The 26,327-nt window shown below is 41.1% G+C and overlaps 3 protein-coding genes across 7 annotated transcripts; 2 read left to right on the top strand and 1 right to left on the bottom strand.

The window, feature by feature from the left end:
* Positions 1-352: 352 nt before the first annotated feature.
* LOC106560433 (uridine-cytidine kinase 2-A) lies at positions 353-13,077 on the top strand. Of its 5 annotated transcripts, none has more exons than XM_014123326.3 (7): positions 353-525; positions 9,051-9,210; positions 10,311-10,407; positions 10,489-10,631; positions 10,928-11,025; positions 11,198-11,246; positions 11,722-13,077. In XM_014123326.3, the coding sequence occupies exons 1-7, from the start codon at positions 421-423 to the stop codon at positions 11,856-11,858; spliced, it is 789 nt and encodes a 262-aa protein (XP_013978801.1). In that variant the 5' UTR covers positions 353-420; the 3' UTR covers positions 11,859-13,077. The 5 variants fall into 5 exon arrangements, with proteins under 5 accessions (XP_013978801.1, XP_013978800.1, XP_045543728.1 ...); XM_014123325.3 differs by having other exon boundaries at positions 11,198-11,285; XM_045687772.2 differs by having other exon boundaries at positions 10,311-10,631.
* A 1,981-nt stretch (positions 13,078-15,058) lies between these two features.
* Positions 15,059-19,198, top strand: magoh (mago homolog, exon junction complex subunit). The gene is made up of 5 exons (XM_014123324.3): positions 15,059-15,278; positions 15,779-15,837; positions 15,975-16,085; positions 18,749-18,831; positions 18,968-19,198. Exons 1-5 carry the CDS (start codon positions 15,188-15,190, stop codon positions 19,065-19,067), a joined length of 444 nt encoding a protein of 147 aa, XP_013978799.1. The 5' UTR covers positions 15,059-15,187; the 3' UTR covers positions 19,068-19,198.
* Positions 19,199-20,152: 954 nt separating this feature from the next.
* On the bottom strand, positions 20,153-24,763 carry cpt2 (carnitine palmitoyltransferase 2). Its single transcript, XM_014123323.3, has 8 exons — positions 24,296-24,763; positions 23,894-23,974; positions 23,694-23,800; positions 22,421-22,682; positions 21,864-22,200; positions 21,305-21,715; positions 20,847-21,141; positions 20,153-20,696 (listed from the first exon to the last, which is right to left on the bottom strand). The coding sequence occupies exons 1-8, from the start codon at positions 24,469-24,471 to the stop codon at positions 20,368-20,370; spliced, it is 1,998 nt and encodes a 665-aa protein (XP_013978798.1). The 5' UTR covers positions 24,472-24,763; the 3' UTR covers positions 20,153-20,367.
* Between the last annotated feature and the right edge of the window lie 1,564 nt (positions 24,764-26,327).

Genomic DNA, 26,327 nt, shown 5'->3' with positions numbered 1-26,327 from the left:
CTATGGTAGGAGTTCCCTCGAAGCCTACCGTTGACTATGTACATACCCAGCATGGACAGAGCTGCAGGAGTTGTGACACGTTTTTGTTGGTTATGTTGTCGCAGTTGTGTCTAGGGGGGCATATGTGGGAGGGAATCTCTCTCTCTCTCTCACACACACACACTACAATTATTGTAAATTTGTCTGAGCTGACAATCAAAATGTAGCGAGTCCACAATAGGCCTATCTGATAAATAGTTCTGATAATTTCAATAACATGTAAAACCTTATGTAAACGCTCTGCATTTCAAGCAGGCTACAAAAAGCTGGATTGATATCCACGCACACTCAGAGCATCAAAGCAAATGCACAACTGAAAAAAGGGAGGAGCGCAGTCAGAGCAAAACCACCTCCGTGCGTCAGTATGCGCTTATAGCAAGCATGGCAGGCGACAGCGAGACAAGACTGGACAGTCAAGTCGAAAACGAGAATGTTACACGGCAACCTTTCCTCATCGGGGTAGCCGGAGGGACTGCCAGTGGCAAGGTTGGCATTAAGATTTTCTATGAATTAGAAATGTCCTGTTTTTCTAGCCTGTAAACAGTGACATGGAATTGTCAACGTGGTTGAAATATGAGAACGCACTGACCGCGTGGTTCATGATAGACCAATGAATGAATGTCACATTTGTTCCATCAAAGCTAGTTTGTTCTTTAATAATTTCAGGAAAAACATGAATTGTTTAAGATGATAGGTATAGGCCACTGTTTGGCAAGAATTTTGCTCACTTATGTGACTGTAGAGAACTGTCCTAATAGCCCTATCAAATAGTGTACAAATAATTCAACATTTCCACAAACCTCCTTGAAACATGTATTTCACGATTAATCTATTCTGACTATGAATATTTAAATTCAGAAAGGGTATTTATGACAACCCAGACAGAAAATCAATACTTTGCTTAACAAAGATGGCCCCTTTTATCCTGTCTTTTCGGATATATTCTCTTTACATATCATGTCAATGTAGTCTGGCCGATTAGTTATTGAATATTGTACAATCTAAAATATAGCCCAGCCTTACAGCACCTTTTGTTAGGAGGCATGTCACAGCTGTCTGGCTAATGCTGCTGGTCATTCCATCCGATGGAATCTTGGATGGCTGTCATTCTCGCTCTATAATGTAGCAAGAAACAAATCCAAGTAGCAACAATGTATCTGCAATGTTTCTAATAACTCTAGCGGAGACCGTGACCATCGTGGGGGTGGGGAAATCTAACGGAAATCTTAACAGTTTATGTGAGCGATCGAAGGACAAAGCCGGTGTCTTCTCCCGACAAATATCTTGGCGGTGACATTCACATACAATCCGTTACGAACTAATTGTTTGTTATTCATAGGAGCCATACAGTTATCCAACCAATTGTTATTGTTTATTGACTGCGTCAACGACCAACTGATTGTGCCTGTCGATCAGTGAAAACACGGCATATTTGCCATAATACACTAGAATGGTTCAGTGGCACAGTAATGTGTAACAGACAATAATGTATATAAACACTAGATTGCAGTTGCTATGAATTGGCCAATGAGAGGTTTTGAATCCTCCGGTCTGCCATATTGGTATTCCTAAGAAGACTCAGTCCTCCATAGATTACCACAGTAGTCATAATACCCATAACATAGCGGTCAAACAGGGAAATGGTTCCAATTGTTTTTCCACCATTCATTTTTCCTTTAGGGGATTTTAGAAACACTTAAAATAAGGGCTATGTTCGTGTAGACTTACCCTGGCGTGATGTTTTGTTAACCATGGGAATCTTTTACGGACAAGGTGAATTTCATCAATATATTATCAATGGGCTCCTGAGTGGTGCAGCTGTCTAAGGCACTGCATCTCAGTGCTAGATGTGTCACTACAGACACCCTGGTTTGAGTCCAGGCTGTATTACAACCGGCTGTGATTGGAGTCCCATAGGGCGGAGCACAATTGGCCCGGCGTTGTCAGGGGTAAATAAATAATAAATCCCCAACAAATGAAATGCTAATTAGCTGCTAATGTGGCTATCATAAATAACTACAAATGTCATGATGATCTGAACGAGCCTGCCGAATCGAGGCAAAGGTAAGAATCTCTGGATTAACTATCTAATGTTAGCTAAATGTAGTAATGAATAAATTGGCTACATTTAAATTGACAATTCTGTGAACTGTCTTGTGAAAGTTTTAAATTGACACAATACTTGTTAGCAAAGGTGTCAGCTAGAGATGAGGTGCAGGAGCTTGCAGGGATTTGTAGTCTTGCATAATGTCTACTTTGATGCTATTTAGCATTTTCGAATCAGAGTAAATAGAGCCGAATATATTGATAAAAGTCACCTTGTCCGAGAGAGATTTACATGGTTATCAAAATGTCACTCCAGGGTAACCCTACAAAGAACACATCCCTTATTTTATGTGTTTCTAAAATCCCCTATGGGAAAAATGAACGGTGGAAAAACGATTAGAACCATTTCCCTGTTTGACCTCTAAATGAAATACTGTAGAATACCATCAATTCCTATAGAGCCCCACAGTGGAGGTGTCATAATACCCATAAAACCTAAAGGTGAAAAAGGGAAATGGTTTTGTTATAGTGGGGACAGTTACATTAGCAGGCCTACTCTCTAAACAAAATCTACTTTAAGGAAAATGTATTTTCTATTTTCTTATTTTTTATTCATATGTTTAGCTGACATAATTTAAAGTATATGCATTAAGGTGACTGCAATTGAATAAACGTGGCAAAACTAATGTAGACATTAATAAATGCATTTTATAGCTTTCAAAATCTTTTTTACAATGGTGGGGGAATAGTAAAATGGGGATGCAGTGACTTCAAAACAGCGCCCCCTGTCAGTCATCTAGTATATTCTATATATAATAAAGGCTAGGCCTACATCAGCCAACTGCTTCTTTTCCAATGTAGTCTACTTTTAGTCATGGTACAATAAATAAATGTTATTTTTTTTCCCAAGACACAGTAGGCTGAATTCAACCATGCCAAAGTCATACTATGAATTATAAAGTGATATCTGTATTATCTAGCCCACTGGGTTGTTTTGTCTTAGTCTAGACAATATTCACAATTGTCTGTCTGGTTAGGTAAACAGGTAAACTGTTATGGCCTTTCAGATGCATCAAGGCTTATTTACATTAACCAATTTTTAGGATGTATTTTTTAGTTAACCTTAATTTGACTGAAACTACATAGTCATTTGACAGGTGGCATTTGGCAGGTGTTCAGAAATGTTGTTAACCCCCCCGGCCCCTCTGAAGGAAGTTACTGTTACTTCTTGTGTTCTGTTTTGTTTTTCCACTGTCTCCCTGAGAGAAGATAAAACCCTATGCCTGCTCCCTAACAAAGTGGAGTGAGGGTAGAAAGGCGATGAAACGTGAATTAAAAAAGCATGGACTTGGGCTCTGTTTCAAAAATCACTTTTTTTATATGACAGCGGTTCCACATGTTCACGTGACACAAGTTGTGTTAGGATATTTATATTCCAAAATATTCTTAATAAATAATGTGTGTTGACTGTGATTGAATAGGTGTTTCTTGTCTGTTGTAATGAACAAAATAACAAACTAATGATTTTTATATATGCTTTTCTATTCTTTTGAAAATATTTTATTAGTCTTGTAATATTTCTTAGGACCTGCTCAAACAAATTAATAATGGATTTATTTTTGATGGTGTATATTCAATGGATTTATTCAAATAAATGCCCAACCACATCTGCACACCACTACTACCACTCGTCACCAGCATGCTGGCATGTCCACGGGAGGTATGAAAGGCATATCAGGCAAGAATGTGTTTAAAATGGGCCTGTTTGTAACGGGGTCATGCAAACATTTCCCCAATTACAAAGGGGAAGATAAGTGTTTCCAATGACATCATCAGTGTGCGACATGGGATTTTAACCAATTATGAGGAGGCATTGACGACTAATTGCCTACTAATTGGTTGATGTCATTGGAAACACTTCCTCCATATTTTTACGACAAACCTAGAAATCTTCCATTTTCACATATGTTGGGGTGGTGCTGGAGATGATTAATATGAACATTTTTGAAATGTCCCTTTAAGGCGGCCCTGACCCTGATTGAGTCTGAGACACACCAGAGAAGACAACAGGATGTCAGTCAGTCAATAGCAAGGCACTATTCATAGACCACTGAACCTACACGGGCCACCAGGCAACTGCAATGATAATCTAACTGCTTACTTCAGGCCTACCAGAGATCAGAAAAACAGAGATAACTGGCAACAGACAATATGCAGGTGAACCTGCATAAGGGAAAATGCATGTATTGCAGCAAAGGGGAAAATGCATGCTAGCCATCAGTGAAGAATACAAAAGTGTCGCCTTGGAAAGAGCTCAGACAGGGCAAAGATATTTTCAAGAAGATAAAGCAGAATAAATGTGTCTATAGAGTCAATACAAGTTAATTCATTATTCTATATTCAGAGGGAATAGTTCAAGGATGTCAAAGAAGAAGGGGTATCACAAGATGGCCGTGCAACAATACCTTCTTTGATGGGGCTATACTTGGCCTTCTTTGTATGTTTAATCCACACTGAGCATTCTTCTCATCTCTGAGCTCTACTCCCTGACTGCCAGCTGAAATGCTTGTCACCAGTCCTGGTCATACTCTCATCCATTTAACTAATAATCCGCAGCCTGGGCCCTACAGACTTCATGGACACACACATGCTGGCACGCACACAGCCATACACACATACACAATGCCTAAACTGCAACTGTAAAGTTTGTCAGATGAATAAAATGAATTAAAAAAATGCATGAAATGAAATGTATGCATTCACTCCTGTAAGTCGCTCTGGATAAGAGCGTCTGCTAAATGACTAAAATGTAAAATGTCAGAACAAGAAAAACAATGTCTGATGAACAGGTGGCCCTAGTGGTAGTTTAGTCTCTTCCGTTTGTTGTGGGGTATGATACCAATAAATATTACATGCAAAGGAATGTCAGGTGGACCACAATTCATGTTCCAGAACAGCATTTCATAGAGGATGTTTATTTTATTTCACCTTTATTTAACCAGGTAGGCTAGTTGAGAACAAGTTCTCATTTACAACTGCGACCTGGCCAAGATAAAGCAAAGCAGTTCGACACATACAACAACACAGAGTTACACATGGAATAAACAAACATACAGTCAATAATACAGTAGAGAAAGTCTACATACAGTGTGTGCAAATGAGGTAGGATAAGGGAGGTAAGGCAATAAATAGGCCATGGTGGCGAAGTAATTACAATATAGCAATTAAACACTGGAGTGGTAGATGTGCAGAAGATGAATGTGCAAGTAGAGATACTGGGGTGCAAAGGAGCAAAATTAATAAATAAATACAGTATGGGGAGGAGGTAGTTGGATGGGCTATTTACAGATGGGCTATGTACAGGTGCAGTGATCAATGAGCTGCTGTGACAGCTGGTGCTTAAAGCTAGTGAAGGAGATATGAGTCTCCAGCTTCAGCGATTTTTGCAGTTCGGTCCAGTCATTGGCAGCAGAGAACTGGAAGGAAAGGTGGCCAAAGGAAGAATTGGCTTTGGGGGTGACCAGTGAGATATTCCTGCTGGAGAGCGTGCTACGGGTGGGTGCTGCTATGATGACCAGTGAGCTGAGATAAGGGGGGAGCTTTACCTAGCAGAGACTTGTAGATGACCTGGAGCCAGTTGGTTTGGCGGCGAGTATAAAGCGAGGGCCAGCCAACGAGAGCGTACAGGTCGCAGTGGTGGGTAGTATATGGGGCTTTGGTGACAAAACGGATGGCACTGTGATAGACTGCATCCAATGTGTTGAGTGGAATGTTGGAGGCTATTTTGTAAATGACATCGCCAAAGTCGAGGATTGGTAGGATGGTCAGTTTTACAAGGGTATGTTTGGCAGCATGAGTGAAGGATGCTTTGTTGCGAAATAGGAAGCCAATTCTAGATTTAACTTTGGATTGGAGATGCTTAGAGTGAGTCTGGAAAGAGAGTTTACAGTCTAACCAGACACCTAGTTATTTGTAGTTGTCCACGTATTCTAAGTCAGAACCATCCAGAGTAGTGATGCTGGATGGGCGGGCAGGTGCGGGAAACGATCGGTTGAATAGCATGCATTTAGTTTTACTTGCATTTAAGAGCAGTTGGAGGCCACGGAAGGAGAGTTGTATGGCATTGAAGCTCGTCTGGAGGTTAGTTAACAGTGTCCAAAGAAGGGCCAGAGGTATAGAGAATGGTGTCGTCTGCATAGAGGTGGATCAGAGAGTCACCCGCAGCAAGAGCGACATCATTGATGTATCCAGAGAAGAGAGTCGGCCCGAGAATTGAACCCTGTGGCACCCCCATAGACTGCCAGAGGTCCGGACATCAAGCCTCTCTGATTTGACACATTGAACTCTATCAGAGATGTAGTTGGTGAACCAGGCGAGGCAATCATTTGAGAAACCAAGGCTGTTGAGTCTGCCGATAAGAATGCGGTGGCCAGGTCGATGAATACGACTGCATAGTAATGTCGCTTATCGATTGCGGTTACGATATTATTTAGGACCTTGAGCGTGGCTGAGGTGCACCCATGACCAGCTCTGAAACCAGATTTGATAGAGGAGAAGGTACGGTGGGATTCAAAATGGTCGGTAATCTGTTTGTTAACTTGGCTTTCTAAGACCTTAGAAAGGCAGGGTAGAATAGATATAGGTCTGTAGCAGTTTGGGTCTAGAGTGTCTCCCCCTTTGAAGAGGGGGATTACCGCGGCAGCTTTCCAATCTTTGCAAATCTCAGACAATACGAAAGAGAGGTTGAACAGGCTAGTAATTGGGGTTGCAACAATTTCGGCAGATCATTTTAGAAAGAGAGGGTCCAGATTGTCTAGCCCGGCTGATTTGTAGGGGTCCAGATTTTGCAGCTCTTTCAGAACATCAGCTATCTGGATTTGGGTAAAGGAGAAATGGGGGAGGCTTGGGCAAGTTGCTGTGGTGGGTGCAGGGATGTTGATCGGGGTAAGGGTAGCCAAGTGGAAAGCCGTAGAAAAATGCTTATTGAAATTCTCAATTATAGTGGATTTATCGGTGGTGACAGTGTTTCCTAGTCTCAGTGCAGTGTGCAGCTGGGAGGAGGTGCTCTTATTCTCCATGGACTTTAGTGTCCCAGAACTTTTGAGTTTGTGCTACAGGATGAACATTTCTGCTTGAAAAAGCTAGCCTTAGCTTTCCTAACTGCCTGTGTATATTGGTTCCTGACTTCCCTGAAAAGTTGCATATCACGGGGGCTATTCGATGCTAATGCAGAACGCACAGGATGTTTTTGTGCTGGTCAAGGGTAGTCAGGTCTGGAGAGAACCAAGAGCTATATCTGTTCCTGGTTCAACATTTTTGGAATGGGGCATGCTTATTTAAGATGGTGAGGAAGGCACTTTTAAAGAATAACCAGGCATCCTCTACTGACAGGATGAGGTCAATATCCTTCCAGGATACCCGGGCCAGGTTGATTAGAAAGGCCTGCTCGCTGAAGTGTTTTAGGGAGCGTTTGACAGTGATGAGGGGTGGTCGTTTGACGACAGACCCATTACGGATGCAGGCAATGAGGCAGTGATCACTGAGATCTTGGTTGAAAACAGCAGAGGTGTATTTGGAGGGCGAGTTAGTTAGGATGATATCTATGAGGGTGCCCGTGTTTACGGATTTGGGGTTGTACCTAGTGGGTTCATTGATAATTTGTGTGAGATTGAGGGCATCAAGCTTAGATGGTAGGATGGCCGGGGCATTAAGCATGTCCCAGTTTAGGTCACCTAGCAGCACAAAGTCTGAAGATAGATGGGGGGGCAATCAATTCACATATGGTGTCCAGGGCACACCTGGGGCAGAGGGTGGTCTATAGCAAGCGGCATCGGTGAGAGACTTGTTTCTGGAAAGGTGAACTTTTAAAAGTAGAAGCTCATTGTTTGGGTACAGCCCTGGATAGTAAGACAGAACTCTGCAGGCTATCTCTGCAGTAGATTGCAACACCGTCCCCTTTGGCAGTTCTATTTTGTCGGAAGATGTTGTAGTTAGGGATGGAAATTTCAGGGTTTTTGGTGGTCTTCCTAAGCCAGGATTCAGACACGGCTAGGACATCCGGGTTGGCAGAGTGTGCTAAAGCAGTGAATAAAACAAACTTAGGGAGGAGGCTTCTAATGTTAACATGCATGAAACCAAGGCTTTTACGGTTACAGAAGTCAGCAAATGAGAGCACCTGGGGAGTAGGAGTGGAGCTAGGCACTGCAGGGCCTGGATTAACCTCTACATCACCAGAGGAACAGAGGAGGAGTAGGGTAAGGGTACGGCTAAAAGCTAACAGAACTGGTCGTCTAGTACGTTCGGAACAGAGAGTAAAAGGAGCAGGTTTCTGGGCGTGATAGAATAGGTTCAAGGCATAATGTACAGACAAAGTAATGGTAGGATGTGAGTACATTGGAGGTAAACCTAGGCATTGAGTGATGATGAGAGAGATATTGTCTCTAGAGACGTTTAAACCAGGTGATGTCACCGCATATGTGGGATGTGAAACTAAATGGTTGGTTAAGGCATTTTGAGCAGGGCTAGAGGCTCTACATGTGAAAGAGTTAAATAATTTCTTATCTGCTTTTTTTTATCTGCACAAATTTTCTACATTTATCTACAAGAAATTACTACAAAGCAAACACATGTTAATGTCTGGTTTGGACTTCATGTGTTAAAATGTATGTTACAGTCTTAACCGTGCATATTGTAGTAAGCTGGCAACCAGGCAAGGTGACCACACGTTGAGCTATTGTGCATAGCTGCAAATGTGTCTTCTAATATACTGCATCCATCTCTGTCATAGTCTGGTATATCAATGTATGTTATATGACACATTCATATTTTTGACATGCTTTTATCTCCAGATCTCAATTAACACATCAAAACCACATCACACTTACTTCAGATCACAACCAGACAGACTGTTAATAACTTGATATCCTCTCTGTTTCTTCTCCTCATCCTCCTCCTCCCCCGGCCAGAGTTCTGTCTGCGGTAAGATCATGGAGCTGCTTGGCCAGAACAAGATTGACCATCACCAGCGCCAGGTGGCTATCCTCAGCCAAGACAGCTTCTACAGGGTCCTTACACCAGACCAGAAGGCCAAGGCACTGAAGGGACAGTTCAACTTCGACCACCCAGGTATTTAGCTCATCTATTTATTTATCTATACATCTGGATACATTACAGTGTGTCAGTTGCTAAATAGTTACTCTTTCTTTTATTTTTTTTATGTACGGAATATTTTACCAACTATCAAATGTAGCTACAGCACCAGTCAAAAGTTTACACACCTGCTCATTCAAGGGTTTTTCTTTATTTTTTACTATTTTCTACGTTGTAGAATAATAGTGAAGACATCAAAACTATGAAATAACACATATGGAATCATGTAGTAACCAAAAAAGTGTTAAACAAATCAAAATATATTTCAGGTTTGAGATTATTCAAAGTAGCCACTCTTTGCCTTGATGACCGCTAAGCGCAAAAGCCTTGAATAAGTAGGTGTGTCCAAACTTTTGACTGGTACTGTATCTCTTGGTTTCCAGTGTAATAGATGACTCCACTCTCACTTCCCCTTGCTCTTCTCTCATTGAAAACAAATGGTTGCATGATTTTGTTTCTATTCAAATGAGTTTCATAATGTGTAATACTTCTGTTTGGCTTTCCCTTCCAGTTCTTAGAAGTAGAATGATCAGAATTCCAGGGGAGAACCAAAGGTTTCTGAATGTCCTGCCTTGCGTCCCCTGATGGCCAGCGATAGACTGCTGTGTTGAAAGTCTGTCTCAGAGTAGATACTCAGCAGTCTGTCTCAGACAGTGTGGTAGATACTGTATGGGCCCTGGCCCTGGTCAAAAGCAGTGCACTAAATAGGGAATAGTTTGCTATTTCGGACACAACCTACGTCTTAGTCATTGCAGTCTGGCTTTGTGTTTGGCTGGCTGTGATATCTTAGTCAGTCTGGGCTGACTGACTGGTTGGCTGACTGACTGACTGGCTGTGTGTGATATATCTTAGCCAGTCTGGGCTGGCTGGCTAGCTCTGATTCTGGCATATAGTGTAAGGGTTGGCTGGCCAGCATGCATCTGCCAGCCATATAAGCATATATTCTATCCCACATGTCATCTCCTTGTGGGGATTAGATCTATATCCTATGGTCTGGCACGGTGGCACCAGCAGACATGGAGACACAGACACACCATGGTTCTGAGTTCCTTTGTCCTCTCTCGTCCTCTTCTCAGATGCATTTGACAACGAGCTCATCGTGAAAACGTTGTGGGACATCTTGGAGGGCAAAACAGTGCAAATCCCAGTGTATGACTTTGTCACCCATTCCAGGTTAGTGGTCCGGACACACACACCACACACACACACACACCTCATACACATTGTCCTCTCCCCGGTGGGTGTGTGTATCAGGAAGGAGGAGGTGGTGATGGTGTACCCAGCAGACGTGGTGCTGTTCGAGGGCATCTTGATGTTCTACTCTCAGGAGATCAGGGACCTGTTCCAGATGAAGCTGTTTGTGGACACAGATGCAGACACAAGGCTCTCACGCAGAGGTAAAACGCTAGACATATATATTTCCCATTTCATTGGGTGAAATGCATCAAACATGACACTTGTGAATTGTAAAAAGACAGCAGTGGACTTCCAATATAGGGCCTGGAGGACATGAATGATTTTGATTCATCACAATCTTCATTAGCTGACGCCAATGGCAACAGCTAGTCTTACTGGGGTCCAACATATATTGAAAAGACATTACAGACAAAAGATGTAGACGCCTACTAGCTTTGTAAGAATCCCGGAAAAATCATACTGACAGCTCCACTCCTGTTCTGTGTTCCCTCTCCAGTGCTCAGAGACATCGGCGAGCGAGGTAGGGATCTGGAGCAGGTGCTAACGCAATACATCACCTTTGTTAAGCCTGCCTTTGAGGAGTTCTGTCTGCCAGTGAGTACCTAGCTATGATACTGCCACAACAAATATTTTAACAACTTTGGATCAATCTATTTGTGTCATTGTTAGTTGTTGCACGGATGGACCTCCTCTTGAAAGGTATTGAACCCCCTGGCCCTGGTTCAGATCGTATTGCTAATCATATTTATTTCTTCACCATCTGTAGACCAAGAAGTGCGCTGACGTGATCATTCCCAGAGGAGCAGATAATCTTGGTGACTTTTTGACTTTGTTTCTCAAGATGGCTACCTTATGTAAGCAAGCGAGTATGCTGGTATGTGACAAACACTACTGACTCATTATTGGAACACGGCTCCCCATAGTCCGTCATTTACGTTGGTAATCAGTGCAGTCTCTTACCCTACGATAGTAAACTTACTAAAGGCTGATGTGACTGTAAGTGATGGCTCTTCTGTTCTGAGATAGATGGTGTGATAGATGGTGTGACATGCTATGGAAATCAGACTAGATTGACTGTTTTGTCCTGGGAATGTTTGACTGTCTCTGTTTTGGAATGGCAAGGTCAATTGTAGATTTCTCACTTATTTGCAGGCCTTATTAGTGAAATTGTGATGCTTTTAAATTCTGGAACTTGTTCTGCTTTCATTTTATCTGGATAAGAGCGGAATGGAAAACCTTTTGAGATTATCCTTCAATGCCCTCTGAATGCTTTCTTCCCTCTCCTTACAGTTGCCATAAACCTTATAGTTCAGCACATCCAGGACATTCTGAACGGTGGTCTGACCAAACGCCTGAACAGCAGCCTTAACGGTTACGGTACTCCCCGTAAACGGCAGGTGTCTGAGTCCAGCAGTCGGCCCCACTGACCGCACCGTCCCTCTCTCAGCGCCAGGGAGCGAGGGATCAATGGTAGAGGAGAGGAGGGCTCACCTGTACATACCTACCTACTGCCTGTCCGCAACACTGTATTTAAAAACGAGAATGATTTATTTCTCTAGCAAGAAGCTGCAAGACCTTCATTTGATATAGTTTTTTTTGTACTGGAGGATGACATTTTTTAAAAGGGAGGAAGAGGATTAGCTGTTTGTTTTGGAACTGTTTCAGGTCAAAGGTGCAGCAGTTATTTTATTTATCTATTTTTATTTGAACTTCTGGGTTAAATTTGAGTTTACAGATGTGAATAAATAAGGAGGAAGATGGTTCATCTGGGTTGAGCTTGAGCCGTTGGTGTGCGTTCAGTGGTCAGTGCATTTTTGATTTGTCATGTCTGTCTTTACTGTTGTTGTATTGGAATGGAAGGGAGGATGCGTGACAGATTTGATATGTTACAGAGAGAACTATCTCTCTCACACACACACACATACACACACACACCATTATTTTGGAAACTATCCAAGAACCAAGATGCAAAACTAAATACAGGTCAGGTGCCTGCCATACCTAGTACTGAGCCTGCTCTATGTATAGATAGAGATCTTATCACTTGTCAAGGTACTGTAGTCCCTCGATACACATTCTGACGCACCATAGAGATACTCCGTATGAGGTGAAGTGTTAGTAACTGCTATTTGCTACAAGCATGCTCTTATTGAGTTAGTGAAAGGGAACATATTCTCAGGCCCTACACAGATTATCTGCCTTTGCTGACCAATCCAGTGGGTCAATGCAACTTTGTTGTCTCAATCTAAAAAAAATACTGAACTACTTGACTTTACAAATGAAAATGGTGTTCTTAGAGTTTGTACATAATGTATTTAGTATTATTTACTCTATTGATGTTGCTCTTTTTCAGTCATTTGAGTTTCACAGTATTTGCTTGTTACCATTCATCTTGAACAAACAACCTGAATTTGAGAACATCAAAACTGAGACTGTCTTTTTCGTCAATCAATCTTTACCTCGGCCAGTTTTGTGTATGGGGACTGACAACCCCACCAAAAAATGAAGTGTTTTGTACTTGTGCCCATGGCCCTTCTTTTAAAGCCCTAGACAGGGGAGTTTGTGAAGCCCCCATGTCTATTGAATTCTTTGTGGTTCCATCTCAACTTTTTTTCATTAATAAAAGCTAATGCTCTTGAAGGATGAGATCACTGCAACTGCCTCTTTTTGAACATCTAACATTTGATAGCAATGTTTAGGCCAAGGCTATATATACTGTAGGTTGTTCTGAATTGCAGGTTAATTTGAGATTAATTTTAACTTAAATAGGACATGATCTCCATCTTATTTTCTATGTTAGTAACAATTCACCCTTCAAGCATTAGTATCTTTCATTGCTCTTTACCGCTGCTATTAAACAGTGTAGTTCATCAATGTAAAACTATTTAAAACGGTATTTTCTTTCTATTCTTATTTTCTACAATTTTGCATGAATTTAACATGTACCCAGAACATTTTCCATTGGTATTAAGCTCTCCGGTCATTAATATAGTTTTATTCTCAGTCAATTGCTCCATGTGTTTGTTTATACACATAAATAAAAAATATACTGCAATATTTCCAGGCTGATTAGAAGGGTGAGATTAGGATCTTATTAACATTCACTCACTGAATGACATGCTATTAGTGTTATACTCAAGGTTGTACTGCATTGCATAGGGTAGCAGCCTACAATCACAATAGATTGTTTTGCTTTCAGAAAAATATAGGTACTAAAAAACTCCTGACTGCTGTGCTATGTTTCCTACCTCTTTATGGTACCTGTATGCAAAGTGTATACTGTAGTTTTGTTTACATTTCGAGGGCCAATGATGGGCATGTCACAATGTTGAGACAGCCAGCCACATGAGTGTCGTCTGCAGTCCATCCGTGCATCATCATACCCTTTGTATATTGGCTTCGGATTGATCGATTATTGAAATGAGAAATGGTTTCTAAAGTACTGTATGAGCATACAATGGGATTTCTGCAATTGCCTTACATAAAGGCATGAATGTTGACTCCATGATTAGGCTATCTACTTTGTGAGATGTAGAACTAGAGAAAGTGATCATTCAAATGTCAGCTCAGGAACTTGAGAGATTTTGAATATGAATATAACCATGAACACTAGCAATACCATGCCTGTCTAAAATGTAGAGGAAATGTCCTAACTTGAATTCAATGTACATGACCTTTCATTTCAACGGCCTTCAAAAAGTCAGTCAAGCAATGCCTATCATAGGCAGCCATCTTGCAAACATTCAGTAACAAATGCATTCCTTTTCTCAAAATGTATTATGATCCAAAGGCTGTTGATGATGATTATCTGTATTTATTTCAATAATTAAAATGTTGCTTTGTGTATAATTGTATAAATTTAGCTTCGATGTTGGTGATGTAATCTGCTGTACATAAAACACGTTTTGTCTTGCAATTCAACTCAATGACATGATATGAGTTACTTACTTGCAAGAGCTAGCTAGCTACTGAACTACATTTGTTCCATGATCAGGGTGTAACAGTGGACCCATGAGTAAGTAATGTCAACAGTGTCAGTGCGAACACTATAACTTTGAAAATAGTCATGTGCTATACAGTATGTGTGAAGAATGAGTCCTTTGACACAGCTCAGGCATTGTTGTACATGACTTTTGCACACAAGAGACCTGTGATAAGAGAGAAAGAAATAGTACGATTAACCAAAACTGTTACCAGACCACAAGTAAAACAGAAAACCAAGTTACCCATCAAATTGTGATAACCATGACCTAACTGCTTTGCCTCAAAGTTGGAATTATAAAATAGTAATATTATTTTATGTAGGGATTCATTTTCTGGTTGACACACACCAGGATATGACTACAAGAGCCTTCATAATTGTATTATAATGTAAATATAATGCAAACAATCTGCAATCAAACAAGGAAATAAAGTTTTTGTACTATGTATGCTGTGTGAATGTTTCCTTTACAAGATTCACAGATGGAGAAAACCATATAAATGGATTGCAAGTAATATGAACAGATCAGTGAGGCACAATCTTTGGGACCCAATCATTAAATAATATGGTGTTTTATTGACATCTGCCGGTTAAAATACACGCTAAAGCACAGCCGGTTTGTTCTTACATCAATGCAATGCGACCATTCATATGCTATAACAAAAAAGCGCCACAGCACGCATGCGTGTTGTGCGAAAGACGATTTAGTTGGAGGTGTGCTTTCGTTGATTCTGATTTTCACAGACTCCGTAAACACTGCATTTGCGGTTTATAATGTCAACAACTGACTTTTATTTGAGATATTATGTCGGGCACAAGGGCAAGTTTGGACACGAGTTCTTGGAATTCGAGTTTAGACCGGACGGTAAGTTAGGCGGCAATTTTTGCCTGCCAATTAGCATTAGCTAGCTAGCAAAGTACGCAAACGATGGCTTGCTAGCAGCATTTCCTCATTGCTTTTAGCGGAATTAGCTTTTATAGCTTGTCTTGTTTTCTGTTATAAAATCATGGCCTCAGAAATACTATAATTGCGTCGTTACGTCTTAGTCAGTGCTTATTTCTGTACCATAACCTCATTCATCTATTCTGGCCAGCTAACTAACGTTAGTTAATTACAGTACTAACTTAGGTAGGCGCTAACTAGCTATACAACTAGCTAACTTGGCTATGGAGCTATTTCTTTAACTAGTTAGCCAACAGATTTTGACAAATATCCTAGAAGGTTTTACAGCAGGTTTTAAAACGGTTAAATGTGAACTAGCTACAAGAAAAGACTACTGTGTAACAGTGCAGTGTGTCAACAATGTAACAACATTCATAACGAACGTGAAGATAACACAATGAATGTATTGATTGTATTTTCAGGTAAACTGAGGTACGCGAACAACAGCAACTACAAGAATGACGTCATGATCAGAAAAGAGGTAACTTTACAAATTTACAAAGGGCTACTTTGTTACATCAATCTGTGTATTGCCCATCAATCCAAGTTCTGTGTGAGATTCTGCTGCAGCAATTGAATATGCCATAGAAACCTTATTGTGATTGTTCTCCAATACAGGCCTATGTACACAAGAGTGTGATGGAGGAACTGAAGAGGATCATAGATGACAGTGAGATCACCAAGGAAGATGATGCATTGTGGCCGCCCCCAGACAGAGTGGGCAGACAGGTCGGTTCACCCACTCACACCTACCTAAATACTAGTGATGGACACCGATATGGAAAATCTATTTGATATCATATTGGTTTGTAGAAAATACATTGGATTTGATTTCAGGAAGCTGACTAGTGGTGCTTATTGAGCAGCCTGATGGTCTGTTAGTTTTAGTACCTCCTGTGTATGAGTTGCAACTGTGTGAATGTTCACTTTTCTGTGAAGTCTAGACAACTGCTTGCAGATTGCCCATTGGGCAAGGTGTGAATGTTCTGGTAGCATAAAGCTACCTAACCAGTTCGAATACAATGGGAAGTCCATCCAGTTGATGGTCCATCGGGAGGAATTTAAATAGGCTAACTCAAGTTTTGTGCTAGTAGGAACAGCCATGTATGCTTTAACTTTTTTTTTCTCCTGCAGAATATTGTAGGTTAATTAGTGCCTAGCGATTATTGCTTTTTGAGGTCTGGTTCATAAAAATAAAAATAAACGATTTGCGGTTTTCAATTATTTTTTATATATATTTTAACAATAAATGCCTTATGTGGGTTCAATACGGTAACAATGCATAATAAAACAGATGCTGGACAGTCCACTACTATCACTTATTAGGCTTTAACCATTTATTCACATTACATAAATACAATATTTTGCTTGTGTATATTACATATTTGTTTTTAGTATGATGATGACATTATTTAATTAAACCCCAATGATGGTGGTGACTGCTATTGCTGCACGGTATACTGATTACTGAAACTTGTGTACTTGTTTGATGATTTAAAAAAAAGTTTGTTACTAAAAATTTTGTAATGTTAGGTACTTCTGTCAAATGTGTGTCACGTGAATGAGAGGATCAAGTCTGTATCAGCGCAGCCCCTTGATAGCGCAAAGTGTCACATACTCATTCATTGCTAGAGCTGTTTGGGGTTCATTGTTAGCTCCCCACTCATGCTGCACAGATGTTTCCAGCTTTAATTGTAGGCTAACTTTCCAGCTAGCTTACAGCATAATTCACTACCTTAGTACATTGTGTGATAATAAGCAAACCGTAACTCAAAATATGCTGATTTCAAAACTGTTTGTGACCAACAATATTATTAATTAACTTTGTCTCCCTCGCCACCAAAAATGTATTGTTCTTCGTCTCCCTTGCCTCCTGTCTGGTTTCTAGATTGCATAGCCACAAAGTCAGATTCCACAGCTACGTTCTGCTTTGTGAATGTCATTAGTTTCTTAGAGGCAGTGCACACTTTTATAAAAGAGATTGCTTCTATGCAAATGTTGATCCATTAATATAAAATATGTTCTCCTAGCAGTTGCCAATAAAAATAATTATTGAATGGAAGGGATTGTTTGTCATCTGTAGCCCATGAAATCAGCTAAAACAAGTTCAATAACATGCACACACTCTTATTGAATAATATGCATTCACCTGTATGGTGAATAGACCTAGGCTACATCTTGATTTACCCAGTTTCAGTAGAGATTTCATTCAAATAAATGATTACCATAATGTTTTGTAGTTTGTTTTTACCAAAGTCAAATTGGTTGTATAATTTATTAATTAATGCATACATGACTGTATCAAATGTCTCAAATGTAATGAATTTGAACTCAAAAGATGCCCAATTATTGAACAGAGCAGTAGCTGAGTTTGTCAGGATCAAGTGCCATTCTGTGACTGGCTAATATGCCTTTTTCTTTGTGGTATCGAAGTCAAAATCCTGATTTGTGACAACACTGGTGACTGCCTATTACTGCGTATCACTTATTAATGAACCATCCTTTATTCACTTTAATAAAATATTTCAATTGTGTATTATTTCATTCCAAGTCATCTCATATTTACTCAAATATTAGCAGCCAGCATTCTCTCTGTTCTCCCCAAAGAGTCATCCTTCAGGTTAGCCTAGCTGCCTAACAATCACTATTTCAGTAGTTCTTCAAAGTAGATCAGGCATACTTTTAACATTGCTAAATAATAACTAGCAATCAATTAGATGTAGAGACTGTAGCAACTGCTCTTCCTCTCTGTGTTTGTCTGATGGAGGAACCAATGAGAACAGGCAGCTGTAGGTGCAATGGATTCTAGTCATTGTAGTTAAATATCATGTCCCGAAGAGAGATCTCTAAAGAGCTTCTGTGTTGAGTGACAGGAAGAAAAAAAACTGAAAGTGGAATTCAAATAATTGAACCAACGGTGGTCAATTAGTTATTAAAAAAATTAAAATAAACAAATTCAGTTAACCTTAGTCCTTGCAATTAACAGAAAAAATAAACCGATATGTCTTGCTCATATCGATATCAAATTATATTCTATCCAATTATCAATATTGGTGCACACCACTTCTAAATACGGAAACTTACAAAGCATGGAGGTTGACTGAGGCAACGAGTCTCTAACTTATTGTGCTTTTGGGAAGGGCTGGCCATGAAAGTCAAGTCCATTGTTTACTTAGTGATGGTAGTCTTCTAGGGGTTGTGACCTCTGCTGTCCACATCAGACATCTGTCCAATGAAAGAATTTTAACCAGTGTTCAAGTCTGACCCTTTCAGCACAAGACGGGACTCCGGGCACAACCCCATAAAGTTACAATGATTTAGTAAACGTTTTTTTTTATGGCTTGAATTACTAATAGTGTCTGAGGAGTGTCTTAACTTCTTAACTCTTTTAGGAGCTGGAGATCGTCATTGGCGACGAGCACATTTCCTTCACAACTTCCAAGATCGGTTCCTTGATTGACGTCAACCAGTCAAAGTAAGTACAATAATACTCTCTCAAATGTATATATCCCTCAAAGTTCCCAATGGAACTCAGATCTCCACAAGTGCATAGTTAGGTTGAGGTGGAATTAGGTGCCAGCTTCTAAAGTAAATGCCATTGTGTTTTCCAGGGACCCAGAAGGCCTCCGTGTGTTCTACTACCTGGTTCAGGATTTGAAATGTCTCGTCTTCAGTCTCATTGGATTACACTTCAAGATCAAGCCCATCTAAGAGGGGATGTTTTTTTTCTGTTGGGAAATGTTTTAATTTCATTTTTTGATTCATGTATGATTACAAATGTACATTTGCTTTTGATTGATCAGTCTTTTTTATTTTAAATAAATGATTGGAAAAATTCCAAATGTTTTAATAGCCTTGCTTTTCTATACATTTAAGTGTTACTTACTTGAAGCCATAGCTGTGGTTTAGTCCATTTTGATAGTATGAAAAAGGTTGGAGAATTGCACACTACACTACTCAGTCCTGTCGGTTTTGAGACAAAGAAATAGGAGTCTCTCCGTACAGAGGTCAGTCTATTTTATTCCAGCACCCAACTCAGTACACAGATCAACAAAGTTAATTAGTCGAGCAAAATATATTCATCATTCCAGGCCACATTTAGTTTGTTCTTTACACTACTTAAGTAAAGCTGTGTGTGAGGTGAACATTCCAGAAGGAAAACAGTCTGCCCCAGTGCAGTCAAATGGGATTGTCCTGCGTTTTATATTTCCACATCGAAGTTGGAATAATACTGTGAAAATGATAATGCCCTTTTAGTGTAAGCGCTGTTTGAAAAGACTGGATTTCAGCCTGTTGGTGGGATGGAGTTTTGACCTTCCATGGTGATATCCCCAATGCGGTAATTTGATTAATACACCGCAAATTTTCCATTTTCCCCACCCCGCAAAGACAGTCCTAGTAAAATTCTTGCTTAAGAAGCAATCTGTAAATTGTCATACAAGGCTTGCTACAGCAACGAAAAATGAAGTGCTACTCTGAATATATCAATATTACTAGATTTAATTTCCCTATCAAACTGGCCTTTACATGAGGACATTCATTCAAAAGCACTGGCCTTTATCTGTAAAGGTTAGTACTATAAAATGTGAGACTTAATTTACTAGGCTCTAGATAAATACATTGCAATGCTAGTTAGAAAAGGAACAAACATTGGATCAAACAAACACCTGAAGCTTTCATTGTTTTTGCCTTCATGACACTAGTGTATTTGGTATTTCCTTGGGCATTATGAATCTGTGTAGTCAGTTAGCTACTTTACAGTATATGAATATGACCTCTACTGAACCATGCAGAGCTTGTTTGATATTCCCTCTTTATTAACCTATACCAGTACTTCCAACCCACACCTCAGGAAATGTGACTTTTCAAGCCGACATTCATCTCACTGTACTATATAACTGTAGTCGAAATCAGCCGAACTACAACAAATTTAGAATTTTCACTTGATGTCAATGCCTGACGGTGAAAATTCAACTGAAGTGGAAGTTAGGATTTGCGGTAAAACTTTTCTTTAGCTGAGAGGCTTTCCTTCCAGAACAGAGAAAATGTCCTCTAGAGACTTATGAACACACTGCAGGAACTCATGAACATTACGCTCTGGATAACTAGACACATTGCAGCCAATCCACTCATCATGGACACCGTAGCCCACCCCGAATCCATCGGGCACCACAGGGGCAAAGCCTCCCAGGTTAACGGCAGGGCTGGTGAGGGTGCTGGTGGAGAGGATGTTGTGGTTGATGGCGGCGTAGGCTGGGTCCTGGTACAGGCTGTGTAGGTCTTGGCCCTTTGAGTTGGCCAAGTACTTCATGGCAAACAGATGCCGGTCAAAGCCTTGGGCTTGTGGGGGAAACATTCAGAAAAACACAAAAATGTAATATTTGAAATGACTGATCAAATTTGAGACCATTACAAAAACATTTCACTCAACTACATTCTATTCAACTCAATGATAAAATATAATATAATCTAGAAATAAAGTGGACTGACCCATAGCTGCCTCTTTGGTGAGCTGCCCGTGATATTTGGAGCATTCGCTGAGCATGCCTATCAGTTGCTCAACGCTGTGTTTTCCTGGCTGTTGCACGAAGGCCTGAGCACAGCGCTGTGTGTGTATTGTAGCAGGCCGGATGGTCTCTGTACGACCATGTCTGAATGCTGCAGTGCTGCAGGACTCGTATGTGGCCACTGTCTGCCCATACTGCCTCAGGAATCCCATCTGGAACGCTAGCTGAGCAATGGCATCCGGACTCAGCTTCTTCTTCTTCAACTGCTCCTTCCCGCCCTTAGATAGATGGATGATAACTTAATCCCCAAGGGAAAATTGATTTGTCAGCAGCAGCAATATATCCAAAACATACAAAGGACAGGGGGTGACAGCAACAATAAACATCAAAGTGCAAAATGGTTGCAACAATGGTCAGGTTCAGTGCAAACGATCCATCTACCTTCATGAACTGCATGGCGTCTATGGTGAGCTTGGATACAGCTGCGTGGAAGTTCTCTTTGGCCTTGATGACCCCGTTCTCCAGCTCTGCGTCTAGGTTGAACTGGAGTCTCCTCACGGCTGAGGCTGAGTCCACGGCTGCAGGCTGAGAGCCAGGGTTCACCAGTGGGTTCTCCGTAGAGTCCTTGAACACCTCGTTCTGGAAGCGGAGAACAGCTACGCCGTCGCCCCACGAGTGCTCGAAGTTGATGGCGGCGTTTCCGCATTTGGCCATGATGATGCTGAAGGACTTGTCATACCAGCGGTTGGTGCCGTCCCCGTGCAGCATGTTGTGGGAGATGTGGATGTGGTCATTCATGCTCTCGTCGTCCAGACACAGACAGAAGAGGGCACTGTCCACCAGACCTAGCACCTGAATTGAATATATATATATTTTTTGAAAAAATATTACATTAACAACAAGCATTAGATCCCAGAAGACATAATTTGAAAAAATATATATTTCCAAAGTGGTCCTTAATGGTAAAAGACAAACATTTGAAGGATATCAAAATATTTACCTCTCCGTTCCCAGTGGCCAGGAGCTTCTCCCGCAGCCGGGCCCATGTGTCCCTGTTCTCGCTGGTCAGCAGCCCCAGGGGGTGGGCCGCGGCCGGGGTCGGGTCTGACAGGATGTGCTTCAGGTGGGCTTGGATCTCCGCTGGCTTAACCAGGTTCCCATCGCGGTCCATCACGTCAAACACGTACATGTTGCCTCCCCTCATAACTAGTAGGTGGCGTCCTTTTGGGTCGGTGAAGAGCTCGTCTTTCCCTTGCTTGGGGATGCGGGTCGCATTGAAGAGGCGGAAGTACTGAGACATGTCCAGAGGGTAGGCATTCACCATGAAGGCTCCATACCTGTAAATCAAAGAACATCAAGAATGTAACCATTTGTGAACCATTTTGTAATGTTTGGATTAGATATGTACTGTATTTTCTTGGTCTCCTTTTTCACTTATTGTAAAGCCCATCTAGGAACTGATGCTGTATATTAGTGCAAGCTAAAGCATGATGGTGCATCTTGCTGTTGATGATTCAATGTGAACAATATTTACATTTTATCTGTACATTTCATTACCAGGACAGGGAGGAGGGGACCCAGCGGATGAGTTTCTTGAAGCTGTCCGTGTCGCTCTTAGCTGGGTTCAGGTGGAACACCTCGGGTTCCAGGAGTCCAGCGCGGAGAGTCTTCATGAAGCGCACAGCGGAAGCCACCATGTTGGTTGCTCGCACTAGCTGGTTGTTGTACTCTGTCTTGGGGTCCGGGTTGAAGGACATGAAGGGGTTGAAGTTCAGCACTACGGAGTCCCGCGCTGACAGGTACATGTCGAACCATGGGGCTAGGAGGATGCGATGACTAATTAAAATAGGAAGGCCCTAAAAATTGCCAAAGACTCCAGCCACCCTAGTCATACTGCACGGCAAGTGGTACGGGAGCGCCAAGTCCAGGTCCAAAAGGCTCCTTAACAGCATCTACCCCCAAGCCATAAGTCACTTTACCCCTATCTACATGCTCATATTACCTCGACTAACCTGTACCCCCGCACATTGACTCGGTACCGGTAACCTCTGTATATATAGCCTTGTTATTGTTATTTTGTGTAATTTTTTTCTTCAACTTTAGTTTATTTAGTAAATATTTTCTTAACTGCATTGTTGGTTAAGGGATTGTAAGTAAGCAATTCACGGTAAGGTCTACACCTGTTGTGTTCGTCAGTGGTGAAAAAAAGTACCCAATTGTCATACTTGAGTAAAAGTAAAGATACCTTAATAGAAAATGATTCAAGTAAAAGTGAAAGTCACCCAGTAAAATACTACTTGAGTAAGTCTAAATATACTTAAGTCTAAAATGTAAATGTAATTACATAGGTATATTTTTGCATCAAAAGTAAAAGTATAAATAATTTCATTTAAAAAATGTTTTAATGGATATCCAGGGGCACACAAACACACAATTTACAAACAATGCATTTATATTTAGTGAGTCTGCCAGATGAGAGCCAGTAGGGTAGACCAGGGATGTTCTCTTGATAAGGGCGTGAATTTGACAATTTTCCTGTCGAGTACTTTAGGGTGTCAGGGAAAATGTATGGAGTAAAAAGTACACTATTTTCTTTAGGAATGTTGTGAAGTAAAAGTTATCAAAAATTTAAATAGCAGATACTTTCAAGTACTACTTAAGTAGTATTTTGGGGGTATTTTTACTTAAGCAGTTTACACAACTGGAATTCGGCGCATGTGACAAATACAATTTCATTAGAAAATACAGGGTTCTATGTACGAACAATGGTTATTTCAAAAGTTACATAGGTTAATATTGTGAGGTTTCTGTTAAAATGGGAAAATCATACCCGATATGTAGCTGGTGTGCTTGTTCCGCTTGTCTTGCGCTACCAGCTCCTCATGCATTTGTTTCCCCACGCCATTCTCAAAGTCACGGGCCAGTTTCTCTGTGGTACTAAAAACATATTGAATGTGTGGGTGACAAATCATTTACAAGGCACCACCTCAAGTGTTAAGTGTGAGTAACTGGAAGGTGACTGGTGCTTACCTGAACTGGTCGTCATCGAGAAGAGGCCGCTGAGCAGCCAGATACCTTTTGATTGTATCCTCCAGTTTTGGAACTGGTAGCCTGTAGCATTTTGGATCGTTATTTTATCTGAAATAAATGCTTAACTACGGCAGTGCATGGTACATATTTACAAACAGCTCCCCCCAGTGGCTATCCTGTATCTCATTCAGATCTATGTGCACTTTCACCTACATTCCCTTTCGTGCCATGAACAGTCACCTACTTACAGAATTAGAACTGGTTTTAGCACACTTGATATATTTCAGAGAAAATATATTGTCTAAGGTGTGATACTAACAACGATTGACAATGTATTAGGAGGTAAGAAGTAACTAAATAACCAAAATATGCTATAAATGAAATTCACATTTGTTTACATACCTGGGTAAACTCTTCTGGTAGTGCATTGTAGGCACGATGCTTTTATGCAGGTACTCTCTATCTTCGCTGCTGTAGCTTCGTTTGCTTGTTAGTGCTGTAGAAGTGCTTCTCAGAGGCTTCAGATTCCCAGGTTTTCTGAGTGTGGCACAAAATTGCATGGTGAGCAAATTCGCCATAATGTCTACTAGTAATCTTAGTTCCTATTCTCACAGAAAGGGAAGGCTTGGATAGGGAGAACTTGCAGTGACCGACCTACTTGCTTGCTAGATAGCTAAACTAGCTGGGTATGGCAATTAAATTGGAATTGTTATCAGCTAAGTGCTCTATAATTTCCTTGATTACAAGCTTATTCAATCAATGAATAAGTTAGCTCTCCCGACTGCCCAGTAGATACGTCCTTCTTCTAAAGCTTCCCCTCTTACTGCCTAATAGGATGACAATAGAGACAGACAGAAATACATTGACAAGAATTTGTAACAGCGGAAGGAGGAAGTGTTTTACAGGATATTGACACTTTGTGGTACGTCAGCGGGGGAACATTACCCACTATAGTTTGTTTCCTATGGCGCACTGCAGACCTCTGTTTACATTTAATGTACTTTGACAAAGTAAGTTTCGTATACATGATTACTCTCACACACAACATAATGATAAATAGTGTACATGTTTGCTACTCAAGGTGATTATTTCCTAATAATAATAATATGTTTTTCTTTTAAAAAATTCGGGGATATTGTAGATCTCTGCTTGACCACAATGTGACAAATAGAAAGGGTTGAAACAAATGTTTTTTGTTACTATTTTCTGAAACGAAAAAAGACAACGTTCAGTTTTAGTACAATACTTATACTATACCAGAAGAGGGCAGCATATGCTTGATCAGTGAATGGTTTGGTCTGGCCACGGCAAGCGTTCGCTCAATGCTGTCCTGCTGTGCTCCCCTATCTAAAACAACAGACTGTCACTCGCAGCAGTAAGCAGTCGGCAGTAGCAAAACATTGTCTGGCTTACCTCGGCTTGGAAAACTGTTAGCCTATCATTTCTGTTGGGCGAGAGAGTAATCAAGCCAGCTTGAGTTTGACGCTCTGCCTTAAATCCTCCCCCACCTGCCCCCAGCAGCAGCCACAGCATCCATCAATTTCCCCTCCCTGGATCCATCCCTCAACCTAGCTCCCTGCCCTCAGAGTGTGACAGTTCATAGCCCCCATTAGACTGATGCGATTTTCTGCTGTTATGTTTGCCTCCATTCTGCAGAGTGCAAACGGGTCGACCCGGCCTGGCCTGTGCATAAACAGCAGTGTCATTTGCTAACACCCCCACCCCCACATACTCTCACATAGCCTCTCGATCCCAACACTCTTAGAAAAAAGGTGCTCTGCAGAACTATATAGGGTTCTTTAGTTTATTCCCATAGGATTCCTATTTGAGTCAGCCATGCCTCATTGCCCTTCCAACATTTCCTAATCTCCCATTCCTTCTAATGCGACTAACCCCGATGCTCCTATCTCTTTTTCCCCTGCCCCGCTACAAAGTTTCTCCCTGCAGGCAGTCACTGACTCTGAAGTGCTAAAGGATCTCTTTAAATTTGACCCCCAAAAACCATCTGGCGACTCCGGGATGCTGGCCTTTTAGGCAGAGTTACAATGAAAAAGTCATATCTCAGACTGGCCAATAAGAAGAAAAGATTAAGCTGGGCAAAAGAACACAGACAATGGACAGAGGAACTCTGCCTAGAAGCCAGCATCCCGGAGTCGCCTCTTCACTGTTGACGTTGAGACTGGTGTTTGGCGGGTACTATTTAATGAAGCTGCCAGTTGAGGACTTGTGAGCCGTGTGTTTCTGAAACTAGACACTCTAATGTACTTGTCCTCTTGCTCAGTTGTGCACCGGGTCCTCCCACTCCTGTTTCTATTCTGGTTAGAGCCAGTTTGCGCAGTTCTGTGAAGGGAGTAGTACATAGCGTTGTACGAGATCTTCAGTTTCTTGGCAATTTCTCGCATGGAATAGCCTTAATTTCTCAGAACAAGAATAG

The sequence above is a fragment of the Salmo salar genome, chromosome 10 (assembly GCF_965601325.2).
Source record: "Salmo salar chromosome 10, fSalSal1, whole genome shotgun sequence".
In the NCBI taxonomy this organism is placed as follows: domain Eukaryota; kingdom Metazoa; phylum Chordata; class Actinopteri; order Salmoniformes; family Salmonidae; genus Salmo; species Salmo salar.
This window is presented reverse-complemented; position numbering and strand designations above follow the sequence as displayed.